The sequence below is a fragment of the Eptatretus burgeri genome, chromosome 11 (assembly GCF_056783735.1).
Source record: "Eptatretus burgeri isolate ZD-2024b chromosome 11, Ebu_testis_v1, whole genome shotgun sequence".
NCBI lineage: Eukaryota > Metazoa > Chordata > Myxini > Myxiniformes > Myxinidae > Eptatretus > Eptatretus burgeri.
In genome coordinates, this window is record NC_140971.1 from 96,151,110 (window position 1) to 96,173,609 (window position 22,500).

Sequence of the window (22,500 nt, forward strand, 5' to 3'; positions counted from 1 at the left end):
TGTTGTCCCACTAGGTACCTGAGAAAAAACAGTTACTTTCATCATCCAGAAAGTGAAACCAAGAGTGGAGCAATGGTCTGCCAGAGGGTCCTGCATTGTGAAAAACAAACAAACAAACCAGGAACCAGGGAAATACACCAGCCAGGACACAGGTGGACCCTCTGCACATGTGAAGAAGATTACATGGTCAAATGTGCACGTGTGGATGTCATCACAGGTGCGTTGTAATCTCCCTACACAGGAGTCATCGCTACAGCAGAATATCAAATCACTCCACTGGATTAAAGCAGAATCTTCATGGAACAATTCGTCAAATAAAATGGAATAGAATCAAGTTGACAGACCAAAGAGCAACAATGTGCAACCAAGTCGTTCGAGGAGACGTCTCATTCAGCCGAACGAAAGACGATGCACAAGCACGACCACAACGTTTCTAGTGTGGATGACCTGGCAAGCAAACAAGTCTGTTTGCTGCATGTAATTTCTGCTGTCCAATTTTGAACATTTTTTTTGATAAACTTATGCCAAGGAACGACACAGTAGACGATGGGGTTTCCTTGTAATTAGAAAAATCTAGATGGGATTAGGACATGCTCTAGAAGTCCCAGCACACAAACAGATCTGGTGGAAATGAGCGTTATGGGTGTTATCAGCCGAACATTATCCCAATATTCCCAAGGGGTTCCCACGTGTGTGAGAAAGTGATATTGTAATGGTTACACGTACTTGTCATTCTTGATGTGCTCGTAAAGACGCCTGAATTGCTGTGCCTGGAAGGAGATGAATCCAACGAGCATAACTACCATGAGCACAAATGGATATATACGCCTGTGTACCAAAGTCTCCATCTCCGTGCTCACTCCTGCGCACAGTGGACAAAGCAAAAAGGTTCGGATCAGCCGGAATTTAACTTGCTCACAGAGGATGGTTCTCATTCTTTGTCAAAATACGTCACACAAGGTCGCTGTTGTGATGAACACACCGAGCAGAGGTACGGCCCCGGCAGCCAGCACATAGGGCACACACAGGTAGAGCAGCAGCACCGTGATGACTGGAATCGCAAGCTCACGCAGGATGAAATGCAGGTTCATATTGCGCAGCCCGTTGGCGTAAACCTAGACACAGCACACCACGGGGCAGAGCTTCACACATGGTGCACAATATATCACCATTACTCAGGACGGTGAAGGAGATAAACAATTTGTTCCAGTTGAGCAGGCAATTCACTGCAGTGTGACTTCAGGCTTCCTCTATCCAATCAGTGAATCACAAGCGATCACCCACAAAGCCAGAGCATTCTGAGCTCCTGTACAGCCTGATTTCTCCTCTATGTGTGTTCCAATGTGGGATAGGTTATCAGTGCAGAGTCTCTGAGCCTTGTAATTTGCTGAATGAACTTGCCATTACCAAATTACGAGATAGAAGCTTAGCCAGTTAAGCCGAATCAAAACCCCTTTCTTATGCAGCACATGGTTGCAGGTTGCATAATTTGCTAAGGGTGTGGTTGTACTGCTGACGCAGTACCCTCGTTAGGGTAGGGCAGGAATTTGTCATTCGTCCAGGGTGCCTGCTATAGCTCGCCTATTCTTCATAAAGGATATCGTGGGATATTTAACATCTAGTACCGAAAAAATGCTCACAGATGTTACACGAAGTGGCTCGTTTTTCTATGCAGGGAGCCAGGCCTGGGGAGTAGGGTGTCATGACTAGGGACAAGGGAGTCCCCCCCCCCACCCACTCCCATCTTAGAGGTCCATCTGAGAGATGGAACACACATTGAAGCTTCTCCATGCCTACGAAACACAAGAGTGAAAGTTTACAGTTGGGTTGGGATTTGAACCCAGGCTCGACAGCTCAGACGGGTGTGTGTACCTCGAGGCTATCCCAACAGACCCCCAGAACCCCAAATACAGTGCCTTCAGAAAGGATTCACACCCCTTGACCATCACATTTTGTTGTTACATCCTGAATTAAAAAAAAAAATTGTCACCAATCTCCACAATATACCCCATAATGACAAAGTGAAAACATGTTTTCAGAATTTTTTACAATCTTATTCAAAATTAAAATCTGAAATGTCTCGAGTCAATAAGTATTCAACCCCTTTGCGATGACACTCCAAATTTCCAATTTCCTTTGTTCATCCTTGAGATGTCTCCACAACTTGATTGGAGTCCAGGTGTGGCCAACTCAATTGATTGGACGTGATTTAGAAAGAAACACACCTTTCTGTAGAAGGTCCCACAGTTGACAGTGCTTGTCAGAGCAGGAACAATACCTCGAAGTCAAAGAAACTGTCCGTAGAACTCCAAGATAGAATTGTGAGGAGGCATAGATCTGGCAAAGGGTATAAAACGATTTCTAAAGTGTTAAAAGTTCCCAAGAGCACAGTGAGCTCCATCATTAGGAAATGGAAAAAATATGGAACTATCCAGACTCTTCCAAGAGCTAGCCGTCCAACCAAACAGAGCAACCGTGCAAGAAGGACCTTGGTCAGGGTGGTGACCAAGAACCCAATGACCACTCTGACAGAGATACAGAATTCCTTGGCTGTGATGGGAGAACCTGCCGGTAGGACAACAGTCTCTGCAGCACTTCACAAATCAAGGCTTTATGTGAGAGTGGCGAGACGGAAGAAGGAAAGCCGATGCACACATACCCAAGAAGACGCGAAGCTGTATTCGCTGCCAAAGGTGCTTCCACAAAGTATTGACTCAGGGGGTTGAATACTTGTTGACACAAGACATTTCAGATTTTCATTTTTAATTAATTTGTAAACATTTACAAAAACATCTTTTCACTTTGTCATTATGGGGTATTTTGTGTAAATCGGTGACAAAAAAAATTAAATTTAATCCATTTTCAATTCAGGCTGTAACAACAAAATGTAACAAAAGCCGAGGGTTGTGAATACTTCCTGAAGGCTCTGTAAGTTTTAAGAACAGACGTCGTGGACTCGTCATATTTAGGATTGCGTTGATTTATTTACAAGAGCTGAGATTAAATTGGAAATATTCTTCTCCCTGCATCTTGCAGTGAGGTGGGAGAGGTTCAACTATTAAAACACAACCTTGCAAAATGAAGAGAAAAATTACGTGAAAAAGAGATGATCTATGATTGAAGTGCGTACTCTGCAGGTGCATCGCACCTTACCTGCTCAATGACGGTTTTTAACCACCACTGGGGGCCCATCAGCGTGATTGCAGCAATGATCTTTGCATGCAGCACTCCGAGGGCCCAGTTCTACAATCAAAACACAAACACGACAAATAAACATTTTCAAATAATTTCTCACACTTTTGCAGATATTTCTGGAAGGATAAGGGATAGAATCGATTTTAAAATTATTTAAATTTATTTTTTAATAACTAGCAACTGATAGGAAAAATAAGCAAAAAAAGGTAATTCTGCCCATCCATACCTGCCATGGAAAAAATATGGGTGTTTGGTCAAGTGGTACACGCAGAGGGGCAACCACGACGAGGTCAAACAGAATTCCCAGCAACAAGGGGACAACGCCAGCCATCAAACCGGCCACCACAAATGACTTCAGCACCTACAAGGACAACAATACCATGGATGATGATACAAAATACAATGATGAAGCTGAATGTGTCCAGTAAATAAAAAATAAAAATGCACAAAATTATTTTTGTTACTATTTTGCCAAACATGCAATTCTTACTTTTAAATAAACTTAAGGAAAACGACAGTCGATCCGTTACTGAAATTCCATTGAACTGATGGAAGATGATCCTCAAATCCCATGATTTCACTGTTAATTATTCTTCATGTTAAATAATAAATAATTAAATCCCAAGTTTAAATAAACAATAATAATGTTATTGTTTTGAAATGTTAAAAAATAAATAACTAAATTAATAATTGATGTTAAAATTTCACATTAATTAATTCTTCCATCGTCTTCAAACGTCCTTGTTATTCATTGAAGAAGTAAATTGATGTATCCTAACGTGTCGTACATGTAATAATGTGCAATCTCCACCAAACCACGAGAGAAATGGAATCGAGCACATCAACCAAAACCTATTCCGAAGCCGTGACTCACACAAACTAATTTGGGTTTGTGTGCTCCATTACCCACTATTCTTATTTACAAGACCCAAGGAAATGGAATCCTCAATCAGGAAACAAGAATGTTTCAAATCAAATTAAAAGGGATTTTTTTTCCTTTTATACTATTCTTGTGAAACCTTCTCAAAACATGCCCTATTACTATCATCCTGGTGTCAGTGGGGAAAGGGTAGAAAGGGGGAGAAAAATAGTTTGAAGATATCCAATCAATGAAGCAGAAAAGTTATATAAAAAAGAAAAAGATTGTTCAGAGGACAAGCCTGGTTCTTGTGCAAACATTGTAAACCAAAGCACAGCTGACTGGGCATTGGTTTACAATGTTTGTTAACGAAAACCCAGCAAACAGCAAACATCCATGATCAATAACTCTCATTACATGAAATGTGTTGCAAACAAAACTTATCCATACCGTAACCATACCGCCTTCCTGTGACAGACACCAAACAGTTTGCACGAAAAACAGCAGGCGGACGGTGAGGCGCTTGCAAATAAATAAATGAAAAAAAAAACATCACTCAAAGAGTGACAACTTGGCAAAGCAGCACAAAGTAGATTGGCACTCGGGAGAGCGCATACCTCTGCCAGGTGGAACTGTTCACGTTTTGTATCCCACTGATGGGCTGGATCCGAACCAAAATCCAATCCGCTTGTTCTTGTCACCTATTCAACTCATCCACCTTGTATTGTCACAACTCGTCCACAACTTTTTGAGATGTAGTGATATATTTAGTTTTTGGCCCCATCTATCAATTTTAGAAATTAGGCCTGTGTTGATCTTTTGACCTCAAATTTAATGTGGTTGAATTCAGCAACCTCATATGAAAATAATCTTCAAATTTCAAGTCAATCAGATGAAAATTGAGGATTTTAGAAAATCTGGCTCAATTTGGCATTTTGGCCGATGTTGATCTCAAAAGTAATAGGTGGTTGAATTCAGTGACCTGATGTGCAAATCCTGTTCAAATTTCAAGTCAATTGGATGAAATTTCAGGATTTTAGAAAATTTGGCTCAAATTGGCCGATGTGGACCTTTTCGGTCGACATAAAGTTACGAAACTTCAATGCGGGACCGTCGCAGGGTCGGTGACATTAATGTCTGAAAACTTCGGAATGATTGGTTGAGCAATTTGGGTTGGAGGCAAGCAGACAGACAAACAAGGCAAGGCGATCAACAAACTTGTCAAAAAAAATTTTTTTTTTGACAAGTAACAAACGAGGGGGTTCATATAACATGATACCTCACACATGGCTCAAGTATATACAGTACTGTACTTCAATTTCAACAAATTAATAATTTTAAAGATTGCTCAAGAAAATACAGTACTGCACCTGAATTTTAAAGATAGCTCAAGTATATACAGAACTGTACTTCAATTTAAATAAAATAATGATTTTAAAGATAGCTCAAGTAGATATATATATATATATATATATATATATATATATATATATATATATATATATATATATATATATATATATATATATATACATATACATATACATACATACACATACAGTACTGTACTTCAATTTTAATAAAATAATAATTTTAAAGAGAGCTCATGTATATATATAGGACTGTACTTCAATTTAAAAAAAACAATAATTTTAAAGAACGCTCAAGTATATACAGTACTGTCCTTCAATTTTAATAAAATAATTGTTTTGAAGAGAGCTCAAGTATATACAGAACTGGACTTAAATTTTAAAAAATAATGATTTTAAAGAAAGCTAAAGTATATGCAGTATATATATATATATATACTGCTAAAGTATATATATATATATATATATATACTTAAATTTTAATAAAACAATAATTTTTAAGATAACTCAAGTTTATACAGTACTTTACCTTCAATTATAATAAAATAGTAATTTTAAAGATCGTTCAAGTATATTCAGAACTGGACTTAAATTTTAATAAAAGAATGATTTTAAAGATAGCTTCAGTATATACAGTACTGTCCTTCAATAACAATAAAATAGTAATTTTAAAGATAGCTCAACAATATATACAGGACTGTACTTCCATCTTAAGAAAACAATAATTTTAAAGATAGCGCAAGCATATACAGTACTGTACTTCAATTTTAATAAAATAATAATTTTGAAGATAGCTCAAGTCGACAAAGAACGACGTAAATTTCACTAAAATAATGATTTTAAAGATAGCTCAAGTATATACAGAACTGTCCTTCAATTTTAATAAAATATAAATTTTAAAGATAGCTCAAGTATATTCAGTGCTGTACTAAAATTAACAAAATAATAATTTTAAAGATAGCTCAAGTATATACAGTACTGTCCTTCAATTTTAATAAAATAATAATTTTGAAGATAGCTCAAGTATATTCAGAACTGGACTTAAATTTTAATAAAAGAATGATTTTAAAGATAGCTTCAGTATATACAGTACTGTCCTTCAATAACAATAAAATAGTAATTTTAAAGATAGCTCAAGAATATATACAGGACTGTACTTCCATCTTAAGAAAACAATAATTTTAAAGATAGCGCAAGCATATACAGTACTGTACTTCAATTTTAATAAAATAATAATTTTGAAGACAGCTCAAGTATACACAGAACTGGACTTAAATGTCACTAAAATAATGATTTTAAAGATAGCTCAAGTATATTCAGTGCTGTACTAAAATTAACAAAATAATAATTTTAAAGATAGCTCAAGTATATACAGTACTGTCCTTCAATTTTAATAAAATAATCATTTTGAAGATAGCTCAAGTATATTCAGAACTGGACTTAAAGTTTAATAAAAGAATGATTTTAAAGATAGCTTCAGTATATACAGTACTGTCCTTCAATAACAATAAAATAGTAATTTTAAAGATAGCTCAAGAACATATACAGGACTGTACTTCCATCTTAAGAAAACAATAATTTTAAAGATAGCGCAAGCATATACAGGACTGTACTTCAATTTAAAAAAAAAAAACAATAATTTTAAAGAACGCTCAAGTATATGCAGAACTGCACTTAAATTTTTATAAAATAGTAATTTTAAAGATAGCTCAAGTATATGCAGTACTGTACTTAAATTTTAATATAATAGTAAGTTTAAAGATAGCTCAAGTACTGTCCTTCAATTTTGATAAAATAGTAATTTCAAAGACAGCTCACGTATATGCAGTACTGTACTTCACTTTTAATAAAATAGTAATTTTAAAGATAGCTCAAGTTCATACACAGTACTGCACTTCAATTTTAAAACAATAATTTTAAAGATAGCTCAAGTATATATATATATATATATATATATATATATATATATATATATATATATATATATATATATATATATATATATATATATATATATATATATATATATATATACACATATATACATACACACACACACACACAGTACTGTACTTCAATTTTAATAAAATAATAATTTTAAAGAGAGCTCATGTATGTATATATATATATATATATATATATATATATATATATATATATATATATATATATATATATATATATATATATATATATATATATATATACATGACTGTACTTCAATTTTAAAAAAACAATAATTTTAAAGAACGCTCAAGTATATGCAGAACTGCACTTAAATTTTTATAAAATAGTAATTTTAAAGATAGCTCAAGTATATGCAGTACTGTACTTCAATTTTAATATGATAGTAAGTTTAAAGATAGCTCAAGTATAGACAGTACTGTCCTTCAATTTTAATAAAATAGTAATTTTAAAGATTGCTCAAGTATATACAGTACTGTACTTCAATTTTGATAAAATTGTAATTTTAAAGATTGCTCAAGTATATACAGTACTGTACTTCAATTTTGATAAAATAGTAATTTTAAAGATAGCTCAAGTTCATACACAGTACTGCACTTCAATTTTAAAACAATAATTTTAAAGATAGCTCAAGTATATATATATATATATATATATATATATATATATATATATATATATATATATATATATATATATATATATATATATATATATATATATATATATATATATATATATATATATATATATATATATATATATATATATATATATATATATATATATATATATATATATATATATATATATATATATGTGTATATATATATGTATATATATATATATATATATATGTGTATATATATATACATATATATATACACATATATATATATATATATATACACATATATATACACACAGTACTGTACTTCAATTTTAATCAAATAATAATTTTAAAGAGAGCTCATGTATATATACAGGACTGTACTTCAATTTAAAAAAAAACAATAATTTTAAAGAACGCTCAAGTATATGCAGTACTGTCCTTCAATTTTTATAAAATAGTAATTTTAAAGACAACTCAAGTATATGCAGGACTGTACTTCAATCTCAAGAAAACAATAATTTTAAAGATAGCTCAAGTATATACAGTACTGTTCTTCAATTTTAAAAAATGGCAATTTTAAAGAGAGCTCAAGTACATACAGTCCTGAACTTAAATTTTAATAAAACAAAAATTTTAAAGATAACTCAAGTATATACAGTACTGTACTTCAATTTGAATTAAATAGTAATTTTACAGATAGCTCAAGTATATAGAGTACTGTACTTCAATTTTAATAAAATAGTAATTTTAAAGATAGCTCAAGTCTATACAGTACTGTACTTAAATTTTAATAAAATAATAATTTTAAAGATAACTCAAGTACATGCATTACTGCACTTCAATTTTCATCAAATAGTAATTGTAAAGACACCTCACGTATATACAGTACTGTACTTTAATTTTAATAAAATAATAATTTTCAAGAAAGCTCAAGTAAATACAGAACTGAACTTCAATTTTACTAAAATAGTAACTTTAAAGATCGCTCAAGCAGATACAGTACTGCACTTCAATTTTCATAAAATAATGATTTTAAAGATAACTCCAGTATATACAGTACTGTACTTAAATTTTAATAAAATAGCAATTTGAAAGATAGCTCAAGTATATACAGTACTGTCCTACAATTTTGATAAAATAATTATTTTAAAGATAGCTCAAGTATATACAGTACTGTACTTCAATTTTGATAAAATAATGATTTTAAAGATAACTCAAGTTGATACAGGACTGCACTTAAGTTTTTATAAAATAGTAATTTTAAAGACAGCTCAAGTGTATACAGGACTGTACTACAATTTTAATAAAATAATTATTTTAAAGATAGCTAAAGTATATATACAGCACTGTACTTCAATTTTAATAAAACAATAGTTTTCAAGATAGCTCAAGTATATACAGGACTGCACTTCAATTTTAATAAAATAATTTTAAAGATAGCTCAAGTGTATGCAGAGAACTGCACTTAAATTTTAATGAAATAATGATTTTAAAGATAGCTCAAGTATATATACAGCACTGTACTTCAATTTTAATAAAACAATAGTTTTCAAGATAGCTCAAGTCGATACAGCACTGTACTTCAATTTTAATAAAATAGCAATTTTAAAGGTAGCTCAAGTATATGCAGAACTGCACTTAAATTTTAGTAAAATAGTGATTTTAAAGAGAGCTCAAGTATATACAGAACTGTACTTCAATTTTAACATAATAGTAAGTTTAAAAATAGCTCAGGTTTTTCAGAACTGCACTTAAATTTTAATAAAACAATGATTTTTAAAGATAGCTTAAGTACAGTATATACAGTACTGTCATTCAATTTTCATAAAATCGTAATTTTAAAGACAGCTCAAGTATATTCAGTTCTGTCCTAAAATTTTAACAAAATAATAATTTTAAAGATAACTCAAATATATGCAGTCCTGTATTTCAATTTGAATAAAATAGTAATTTTCAAGATCGCTCAAGTATATATACAGCACTGTACTTCAATTTTAAGAAAACAATAACTTTAAAGATAGCTCAAGGAAAATACAGTACTGTAATTAAATTTTAATAAAATAATGATTTTAAAGATAGCTTAAGTATATACAGTACTGTCCTTCAATTTTAATGAAATAGGAATTTTAAAGAGAGCTCAAGTATATTCAGTATATTCAGTACTATCCTTCAATTTCAATAAAATAATAATTTTGAAGAACGCTCAAGTATCTACAGAACTGGACTTAAATTTTCATAAAACAATGATTTTAAAGATGGCTCAAGTATATACAGTACTGTCATTCATTTTAATAAACTAGCAATTTTAAAGAAAGCTCAAGTTTTTACAGTACTGCACTTAAATTTTAATAAAACAATAATTTTAAAGATAACTCAAGTATATACAGGACTTGACTTCAATTTTAATAAAATCGTAATTTTAAAGATAGCTCAAGGATATCAAGTACTGCACTTAAATTTTAATAAAATAGTAATTTTAAAGATAGCTCAAGTATATATACAGTACTGTACTTCAATTTTAAAACAATAATTTTAAAGATAGCTCAAGTATATATACAGTAATGTACTCAAATTTTAAAACAATAATTTTAAAGATAGCTCAAGTATATATATATATATATATATATATATATATATATATATATATATATATATATATATATATATATATATATATATATATATATATATATACATATATATATACATATACACACATATAGTGCTGTACTTCTATTTAAATAAAATAATAATTTTAAAGATAGCTCATGTATATTCAGAATTGGACTTAAATTTCAATAAAATAATGATTTTAAAGATAGCTCAAGTATATGCAGTACTGTCCCTCAATTTTAATGAAATTGCAATTTTAAAGATAGCTCAAGTATACATACAGTACTGTACTTCAATTTTGAGAAAATAATAATTTTAAAGATAGCTCAAATATATACAGTACTGCACTTAAATTTTAATAAAATAATAATTTTAAAGACAGTTCAAGTATATACAGTACTGTACTTCAATTTTAATAAAACAATAATTTTAAAGATAGCTCAAGTCAAAAAAGTACTTTACTTCAATTTGAATAAAATAGTAATTTTAAAGATAGCTCAAGTATACAGAGTACTGCACTTAAATTTTAATAAAATAATAATTTTAAAGACAGCTCAAGTATATTCAGAACTGGACTTAAATTTTAATAAAAGAATGATTTTAAAGATAGCTTCAGTATATACAGTACTGTCCTTCAATAATAATAAAATAGTAATTTTAAAGATAGCTCAAGAATATATACAGGACAACTTCCATCTTAAGAAAACAATAATTTTAAAGATAGCACAAGCATATACAGTACTGTACTTCAATTTTAATAAAATAATAATTTTGAAGATAGCTCAAGTCGACACAGAACTGGACTTAAATTTCAATAAAATAATGATTTTAAAGATAGCTCAAGTATATACAGAACTGTCCTTCAATTTTAACAAAATAGGAATTTTTAAGATAGCTCAAGTATATTCAGTACTGTACTAAAATTAACAAAATAATAATTTTCAAGATAGCTCAAGTATATACAGTACTGTCCATCAATTTTAATGAAATCGCAATTTTAAAGAGAGCTCGAGTATTTACTGTACTGAACTTATATTTTAATAAAACAATAATTTTAAAGATAACTCAAGTATATACAGTACTTTACTTCAATTTTAATAAAAATAGTAATTTTGAAGAGAGTTCAAGTATATATATACAGTACTGTACTTCAATTTTAATAAAATAGTAATTTTAAAGATAACAAGTCCATGCAGTACTGCACTTCAATTTGAATAAAATAGTAATTTTAAAGATAATAAGTCGATGCAGTACTGCACTTCAATTTGAATAAAATAGTAATTTTAAAGATAGCTCAAATATATATATATATATATATATATATATATATATATATATATATATATATATATATATGTATATACAGGACTGTACTTCAATTTTAATAAAACAAGAATTTTAAAGATAGCCCAAGTATATACAGTACTGCACTTCAATTTTAATAACATAATAATTTTGACAGCTCAAGTATATATACAGGACTGCACTTCAATTTTAATAAAACAATAATTTTAAAGATAGCTCAAGTCAAAAAAGTACTTTACTTCAATTTTAATAAAACAATAATTTTAAAGATAGCTCAAGTATATATCCAGTACTGTACTTCAATTTTAATAAAATAGTAATTTTAAAGATAGCTCAAATATATATATATATATATATATATATATATATATATATATATATATATATATATATATATATATATATATATATATAGTTTTTCTGGACTGTACTTCAATCTTAATAAAACAAGAATTTTAAAGATAGCTCAAGTATATACAGTACTGTACTTCAATTTTAATAAAATAATAATTTTAAAGACAGCTCAAGTATATATATACAGTACAGTACTTTAATTTTAAGAAAACAATAATTTTAAAGACAGCTCAAGTATATACAGTACTGTATTTCAATTTTAATAAAATAATAATTTTAAAGATAGCTCAAGTATAAATACAGCACTGTACCTCAATTTTAATAAAACAATAAAACAATCGTTTTAAAGATAGTTCAAGTATATATAGAACTGTACTTCAATTTTAATAAATAATTTTAAAGATAGCTCAAGCACATGCAGAGAACTGCACTGAAATTTTCATAAAATAATGACTTCAAAGATAGCTCAAGTATATACAGCACTGTACTTCAATTTTAATAAAATATCAATTTCAAAGATAGCTCAAGTATATGCAGAACTGCACTTAAATTTTTATAAAAGAGTAATTTTAAAGAGAGCTCAAGTATATACAGTACTGTACTTCAATATTAACATAATAGTAAGTTTAAAAATTCCTCAAGTATACACAGAACCGGACTTAAATTTTAATAAAATAATGATTTTAAAGACAACGCAAGTAAATGCAGTAGTGTATTTCAATTTTAATAAAATAGTAATTTTCAAGATAGCTCAAGTATATAAACAGCACTGTACTTCAATTTTAAGAAAACAAAAATTTTAAAGATAGCTCAAGTATATACAGTACTGTCATTCAATTTTAATAAAATAGTAATTTCAAAGACAGCTCAAGTATATGCAGAACTGCACTTAAATTTTAATAAAATAATGACTTTTAAAGAGAGCTTCAGGAAATGCAGTACTGTCCTTCAATTTTTATAAAATAGTAATTTTAAAGACAACTCAAGTATATGCAGTGCTGTATTTCAATTTTAATAAAATAGTAATTTTAAAGATAGCTCAAGTATATGCAGGACTGTACTTCAATCTCAAGAAAACAATAATTTTAAAGATAGCTCAAGTATATATATATATATATATATATATATATATATATATATATATATATATATATATATATATATATATATATATATATACATATACATATATACACACACACAGTACTGTACTTCAATTTTAATAAAATAATAATTTTAAAGAGAGCTCATGTATATATATAGGACTGTACTTCAATTTTAAAAAAACAATAATTTTAAAGAACGCTCAAGTACATGCAGAACTGCACTTAAATTTTTATAAAATAGTAATTTTAAAGATAGCTCAAGTATATGCAGTACTGTACTTCAATTTTAATATCATAGTAAGTTTAAAGATAGCTCAAGTATAAATACAGCACTGTACCTCAATTTTAATAAAATAGTAATTTTAAAGATTGCTCAAGTATATACAGTACTGTACTTCAATTTTTATAAAATTGTAATTTTAAAGATTGCTCAAGTATATACAGTACTGTACTTCAATTTTGATAAAATAGTAATTTTAAAGATAGCTCAAGTTCATACACAGTACTGCACTTCAATTTTAAAACAATAATTTTAAAGATAGCTCAAGTATATATATATATATATATATATATATATATATATATATATATATATATATATATATATATATATATATATATATATATATATATATATATATATATATATATATATATATATACATATATATATACATATATATATACATATATATATACATATATATATACATATATATATATATATATATACATATATATACATATATATACATATATATACATATATATATATATATATATATATATATATATATATATATATATATATATATATATATAGATACACACAGTACTGTACTTCAATTTTAATCAAATAATAATTTTAAAGAGAGCTCATGTATATATACAGGACTGTACTTCAATTTTAAAAAAAACAATAATTTTAAAGAACGCTCAAGTATATGCAGTACTGTCCTTCAATTTTTATAAAATAGTAATTTTAAAGACAACTCACGTATATGCAGGACTGTACTTCAATCTCAAGAAAACAATAAATTTAAAGATAGCTCAAGTATATACAGTTCTGTTCTTCAATTTTAAAAAATGGCAATTTTAAAGAGAGCTCAAGTACATACAGTCCTGAACTTAAATTTTAATAAAACAATAATTTTAAAGATAACTCAAGTATATACAGTACTGTACTTCAATTTGAATAAAATAGTAATTTTACAGATAGCTCAAGTATATAGAGTACTGTACTTCAATTTTAATAAAATAGTAATTTTAAAGATAGCTCAAGTCTATACAGTACTGTACTTAAATTTTAATAAAATAATAATTTTAAAGATAACTCAAGTACATGCATTACTGCACTTCAATTTTCATCAAATAGTAATTGTAAAGACACCTCAAGTATATACAGTACTGTACTTTAATTTTAATAAAATAATAATTTTCAAGAAAGCTCAAGTAAATACAGAACTGAACTTCAATTTTACTAAAATAGTAACTTTAAAGATCGCTCAAGCAGATACAGTACTGCACTTCAATTTTCATAAAATAATGATTTTAAAGATAACTCCAGTATATACAGTACTGTCCTACAATTTTGATAAAATAATTATTTTAAAGATAGCTCAAGTATATACAGTACTGTACTTCAATTTTCATAAAATAATGATTTTAAAGATAACTCAAGTTGATACAGGACTGCACTTAAGTTTTTATAAAATAGTAATTTTAAAGATAGCTCAAGTGTATACAGGACTGTACTACAATTTTAATAAAATAATTATTTTAAAGATAGCTAAAGTATATATACAGCACTGTACTTCAATTTTAATAAAACAATAGTTTTCAAGATTGCTCAAGTATATACAGGACTGTACTTCAATTTTAATAAAATAATTTTAAAGATAGCTCAAGTGTATGCAGAGAACTGCACTTAAATTTTAATAAAATAATGATTTTAAAGATAGCTCAAGTATATATACAGCACTGTATTTCAATTTTAATAAAACAATAGTTTTCAAGATAGCTCAAGTCGATACAGCACTGTACTTCAATTTTAATGAAATAGCAATTTTAAAGATAGCTCAAGTATATGCAGAACTGCACTTAAATTTAAATAAAATAGTGATTTTAAAGAGAGCTCAAGTATATACAGAACTGTACTTCAATTTTAACATAATAGTAGGTTTAAAAATAGCTCAAGTTTTTCAGAACTGCACTTAAATTTTAATAAAATAATAGTTTTTAAAGATAGCTTAAGTACAGTATATACAGTACTGTCATTCAATTTTCATAAAATCGTAATTTTAAAGATAGCTCAAGTATATTCAGTTCTGTCCTAAAATTTTAACAAAATAATAATTTTAAAGATAACTCAAATATATGCAGTCCTGTATTTCAATTTTAATAAAATAGTAATTTTCAAGATAGCTCAAGTATATATACAGCACTGTACTTCAATTTTAAGAAAACAATAATTTTAAAGACAGCTCAAGTATATACAGTACTGTCCTTCAATTTTAACAAAATAGCAATTTTAAAGATAGCTCAAGTATATGCAGAACTGCACTTAAATTTTAATAAAATAGTAATTTTAAAGAGAGCTCAAGTCTATGCAGAACTGGACTTAAATTTTCATAAAATAATGATTTTTAAAGATACCTTCAGTACAGTATATACAGTACTGTCCTTCAATTTTATAATCGTAATTTTAAAGATAGCTCAAGTATATACAGTACTATACTTCAATTTTAATAAAACAATAATTTTAAAGGTAACTCAAGTTCATACAGTACTGTACTTCAATTTTAATAAAACAACAATTTTAAAGATAGCTCAAGTATATACAGTACTGTCCTTCAATTTTAATAAAATAATAATTTTGAAGATAGCTCAAGTATATACAGAACTGGACTTAAATTTTAACAAAATAATGATTTTAAAGATAGTTCAGAAGAAATAAAATCTAGAAGTTTAGCGTTTAGCGCTATCCAGAAGTATACGATCTCATTTCCTCCATGGGCATGTGTGGTTGGGACAAACTCCGAGCCAATATGCGGTAAAACAGGAAACTCGTCTTCCTATTCATGTTCTGATTCGTGTTCAAAACATAACATTCAATTAAAATCAGTTATTCCTCCGTCATAAACTGAAAAGATGAACATGAAGCAATTGCTGAACCCCGCTTTTCGCTTCGCATGCACACAATAATGAAACTTGTCTAATCGTACATTATTTTGTAAAACACCTTGCAATGCATTGTAAAGGACCATAGGTGACATGTACAAAAGTTAAACACACAAGTAAACTCCACTCCTTGGCCTTCTGTAGTAGGATGGCACGACCCTGTGGGAGCCATGCAGCTGAGATGGTGATGCCACGCATCGAAAGCCAGCAAACGTACAAACCGCATGCGGCCGTATACAGCTCGTGGGTTCGCCCGTCTCCCATCCAGAAGGACATCAGCCAGCGGCCAACGAGAACTGCATGTACAAAGAATGAGATTAGTCGGCTTTGTATGTCACCATGACAACGTTATAGAGAAAACACCTAAACCAACATAATTGCGGAATACATAACTCCTTGAAATAGCACAAAACGTCTCCACAAAAGCATAAACTAAGAAGTACCTCAAAATGCAAAGACCGTCTGCATCAGCTTTGTATTCGAACGGAACTTGACAAAAACAGCAGAACAATACACAAGGTAGAATTTGATGCAAATGCATCAAAGGATATGCCCCCACGCACGTTAGATGTCAACCCACTGTTGTGTTAATGGTCAAATGAAAACTTAAAGATCTCGTGTGAGAGAGAGAGAGAGAGAGAGAGAGAGAGAGAGAGAGAGAGAGAGAGAGAGAGAGAGAGAGAGAGAGAGAGAGAGAGAGAAAGACAGAGAGAAACGGAGAGAGAGACAGAGAAAGACAGAGAGAAACAGAGAGAGAGACAGAGAAAGACAGAGAGAAACAGAGAGAGAGACAGAGAAAGACAGAGAGAAACAGAGAGAGAGACACAGAGACAGACAGAGAGGAGAGACAGATAGAGAGGAGAGATAGACAGAGAGGAGAGATAGACAGAGAGGAGAGACAGAGAGGAGAGACAGAGAGGAGAGACAGAGAGGAGAGACAGAGAGGAGAGACAGAGACAGAGAGGAGAGACAGAGACAGAGAGGAGAGACAGAGACAGAGAGGAGAGACAGAGACAGAGAGGAGAGACAGAGACAGAGACAGAGAGGAGAGACAGAGACAGAGACAGAGACAGAGACAGAGACAGAGACAGAGACAGAGACAGAGACAGAGACAGAGACAGAGAGAGAGAGAGAGAGAGAGAGAGAGAGAGAGAGAGAGAGAGAGAGAGAGAGAGAGAGAGAGAGAGAGAGATATAGATAGAAGAGAGAATACATCAGATCCTTGTAACTTGAGTTATGGTTTACAAAATGATTGTAGAGCACATAACCTTTGACGTATTCAATCTAGAATCAAATCCGTTCATCTTTGTATTCCAGTCCAGAAGTGTGTCAAGTATGGTTTGAATCTCTTGAGTGGTTCATAAGTTATTGCAGAAACACATTTTCAATTTAAGGGCATGTGACCTTTGGCCTTTGACCTTTTAAACCCAAAATTGAATCAGTTCGTGTTTGTATTGCAGTCCATAGTTATGCAAAGGTTGGCTAAAATCCCTTCAGCTGTTCACAAGTTATCACAGTAACAACAAACAACTCTGTGGGGGACTGATGGTTATTTCTCCAACAGGAGATTGAAAAGGAGGGATTAGGGGGAAGGGGCCATGCCCCCCTTCCTGAAGTGGTATGGTCATGGAGTGCACAACTTACGTTAACGGCATGGTCCTCATGTTTCGTAAAGAGTTTGGTCTGCATCTGGCTGTCAGTTTCTGAGAAGATTTTAAAAATAGATCACCTGAATTTGAAGTGGAACCCCCCTTTTCATCCTCTTATAGGGGGCAGATCCAGATGGGGAACACAACTCCATGAGACCTTACTATTCTGATTTATCATCCCAAATTTGTTTCGTATCACTCAGGTAGTTGTGGAGATGTTTTCGGGAAAATAAGGGATTTGGGCAGGGGGCCCATGACCCTCTTTCAGGGGAGATACATGAGGAGTAGTAGTACAACTTAAGGTTAGGGCACGTACGGCCGGACACCGGGATCCACTCAATGAGCTTATTTCAGAGAAATAACATAAGTTGATCACGGACATACGGACAACTAACATCCATGACCTGATATATACAACAGAAGTGATTGTGAGTCAAAGAAATGGTTCCACAACAAAAGTTATTTGAGTGAAAGTAAATGAAGAAACGTAATCCATGTTCTCAAAACAAATAAATGCTTCAGAGCTGAAAACGATCCACATGGAAAAGGCATTTGCACTTTTTCCACAAATAAAAATAAACGATACAGTCGATGTAATTAAAACTTGGAATCGCAACATTTTTCACTGAAATGGGATATTCACTGTAAAGTACGAATCAGAAGGGATAAAAAGAATACCCTATGCACCAAGTAGGGGATAGAATCAACTCACCACTGAGGTATAACTAACGGTTGTCTCAAATGCCAAGATAGAGAAGTTGAACACTATATAATTGTGGAATTGAAGAATTGTGATCTGAAGAAAACACAACATGTGCAGCGGCAGGAGACGCGCCCCTGGGCGGCAGGAGACGCGCCCCTGGGCGGCAGGAGACGCGCCCCTGGGCGGCAGGAGACGCGCCCCTGGGCGGCAGGAGACGCGCCCCTGGGCGGCAGGGGACGCGCCCCTGGGCGGCAGGGGACGCGCCCCTGGGCGGCAGGGGACGCGCCCCTGGGCGGCAGGGGACGCGCCCCTGGGCGGCAGGGGACGCGCCCCTGAGCGGCAGGGGACGCGCCCCTGAGCGGCAGGGGACGCGCCCCTGAGCGGCAGGGGACGCGCCCCTGAGCGGCAGGGGACGCGCCCCTGAGCGGCAGGAGACGCGCCCCTGAGTAGCAGGAGACATGCCCCCATGCGGTAGCATACATGCCCCTGAGCAACGGCAAATGTGCCCCTGAGTAGCAGGAGACGTGCCCCTGAGTAGCAGGAGATGCGCCCCCACGCGGTAGTAGACATTCCCTGTACCCCATCTAAAAAGACCGTTTTTTAATGCGGTCCCATGTGCCACATCAATCACTTGGGATTGTAACTCGAGCAATAATATTGATTGGAAAATATTTTGTGGAATCTTGCTTTAGACAAGATCTTCAAGACACAAATGGTCAAGCTTCACAACAAAAATTAAACATGAAAGCATCTCAAAATGCAAAGCCCGTCCTCATCCTCTTTGTACTCAAACTAAAAACTTGATGAAAACACGAGTTAAAATAAAAATTGTACATTTTATTAATTCATGTACTCCACAATCTCATAATAAAGGGTTGTTGAAGATTTGATGACGTATGCTCAATTGGTAAAACTGTTACTGCGTGGACATCTTTTTGGACAGGTTGGGTGTGTGACAGTGACGAACTGATTAGATTTTGGTGAAGATCCAGATCCAGATCCGACGACTCGAATTTTTGAAGTGATTCTTCACCATTGAGATATTGGGCCAAAAAGGATATATGGCACGATATCTCAAAAAGTTGTGGTCGGATTTGGATGAAACCTGGTGGACATGCTGGGTGTGTGACCATGCCGAATTACTATATAAATGGCAGTCCTTCTGTCTGTTTGTCTGTCTGTCTCTGTTTGTAACCAATAAGCTCCTAGACCAGTGAACCAGTCTTGATGAAACTTTACACACATTTCAACCTAACATTCAGCTCCAGGATGCACTAAGTGGCTTTCCATAAAAAAATGAAAAAATATATATATATATTAAAAAAAAATAAAAAAATAAAATTTCCATTAAAAAAAAAAATGGCTTTCGAATAGTGCGCCGGCGTATTAATCCTAACAAAAGGCTTCATGGTTAAAAACGCTCGGGTTTTTTGATATACAAAATGTTCGTATTCGTTGACTTTTTAAACATACACATTCTCCTCCTGTTATTTGAATTCTCGAACTGCACGTGCACGGCAACAGCTAACTGCTGATAGATCTGCTCATGAAAGAGCCAGGCAAGCGGAGTCAGCTGCAAAGAGAGAGAGAGAGAGTTGTCTTACTGCTGATATATCTGCTCATGAACGAGCTAGGCAAGCAGAGTCGGCTGCAGAGAGAGAGCGTTGCCTAACTGCAAATAGAGCATCACACCGACGGGCGAGAGAAGCACAAAACTCACGTTCCAGCTTTCGAGGTCTGGGTTTTGGCAGGGCATCAAGGACAGTTGCAACTGCTGCTAGAAACATTGAGTGGCTCAAGGCCACCTTCAACTATGACCTCTCTGAGGATTACGGCAGCATCAAGCCTTCCTTCCATAAATCTGAGGAATAAAAGAAGCCTTCCTAATTTTCTCCATACAACTACTGCCTCAGTCTAACTAGCGTGAGGAAAATAGGGCAAATTTCCCGGGTATTACCGGGTACTTCAGCTAGTACACACTAAATCTCAATGGTAAACAAGGATTTCAATAAAACATTAATGGCTGGTTTACCACTTCAGCAATGATGCCATCTTTAGAATCCTTTATTGTTGTATAGAATGAGATGTGCCAAGTTTCAAATTTTTCTAATCAGCAGCTTCAGAGATATGTTGTAATTTTTTTCTGATTACCCCAAGATGGCTGCCATAATATCACATGACCTATGACGTCACAATTATTAAAATATTCTCCATGGGGGGGGGGGTCGCTCCTACCCTGAAAAGTGTGTCAATTGGACAAGTGGTTGCTGAGGAAAGAAAAAAAAAGTTTTTAAAAAAAGGGACCAAGAAAATAAAAGAGAAAAAGGCCAAATAATTGACCAGGTACCAAGACGTCCAGCTTTGATTCAACCCTGCTTCGAAACAACACGGGATTGACGAGTTACGGACCAAGTAACAGGCCATATTCCATCTGTTTATTACATACACAGTTGACCCTTTTTAATGGAGCCATCATTGGTATTTAATGGGACCATTGGTATGAATCGGTATTGAAATAACCTGAACACGAAGTAACAAATGTTCGCACCACGGTTCCACAGAGTAAGCCGGAACTCTCCTGAGTAATACGAAGCTCCACACGTCTCTCTACGATGCGGGATTGACGAGTTATGGACTGAGTAACACGCTGCATTCAATCCATTTATTACATATGTAGTTAGCTCATTTTTCCTGGGGACATAGTCAGTATCAATTCAATTGATACTCCCCTACCCTCAAACCCATCCAGACACAGCCAAGTGAGCCTTATTCGAAATAGAAAATAAAAAAGGTTCAGATTTAAACAATTAAATAATTCTAACTGCCAGACCATGTGGCCGATCGGGTTGAAATTCAAAATGTACATTCCCCTTCTCCACTCGATCATAATTCTGAAGTTTCACTTTGATTAATGAAGTGGTTCCAGAGAAAACATTATTTAATATTTTCCTTCAATCCAATATGGTTGCCAAACCATGCAACCTATCAATTATTCATTAACAAGGTGGTACACACATGGCTTTGGGGAACATGTGTGTAAAGTTTCACCTCAATCTGTTTAGCCAGTTCAGAGAAGATGATTTTTTTTAAGTTTTTAATTTTCAATCCAATATGGCAGCCGAACCACATGAGCTATGACATCATAATATTTTTTTTTTTCTCTGGTAAGTTCTTGTGTAGATGACAATCAGTAAATTTCAAATTTTTCAGATAAAGCGTTGTACTCGTCAAATGTCATAATGAAGGCACCGATGTCATGGTTAATGACACTTATACCCCTTGCGGAGATCTTGACAATGAGCCACGTTTCAATTTTTTCCAGCGAGGCATCCAAACTTTTTTGGTTTTTCAAAGATGGCACCTGTACCACGTGACCTATGAGGTCATAATTATCACTTGAAATTTTCACCGCAGTATGTCTTTTTTCGTAGAATTTTTGTGTCAATCAAACTAACAGTTGCCGAGAAAAGGAATTTAAAAGGGGATAAACCCTCGAAACCGTGGTGGAATAATAATAAAGATAGAATAAACAGAAGAAAAACAATAGGTTCCCGAGCCTGAAAGGCTTGGTACCCCAATGATATGGAA

The 22,500-nt window shown here is 32.3% G+C and overlaps 1 protein-coding gene across 5 annotated transcripts in view; it reads right to left on the reverse strand.

Annotated features, from left to right (window-relative positions):
* The window catches only part of MARCHF6 (membrane associated ring-CH-type finger 6), a 138,223-nt gene that overhangs the window by 735 nt on the left and 114,988 nt on the right, over positions 1–22,500 (reverse strand). For all 5 annotated transcript variants that reach the window (XM_085847511.1, XM_085847510.1, XM_085847512.1 and 2 more), the window contains 6 exons: positions 16,675–16,856; positions 3,422–3,556; positions 3,154–3,243; positions 983–1,115; positions 727–862; positions 1–18 (listed from right to left, as the gene is read on the reverse strand). The exon at positions 1–18 is cut by the window's left edge and continues 735 nt beyond it. In XM_085847511.1, the coding sequence (XP_085703637.1) occupies positions 1–18; positions 727–862; positions 983–1,115; positions 3,154–3,243; positions 3,422–3,556; positions 16,675–16,856 (694 nt within the window). The remainder of the gene's footprint in view (positions 19–726; positions 863–982; positions 1,116–3,153; positions 3,244–3,421; positions 3,557–16,674; positions 16,857–22,500) is intronic.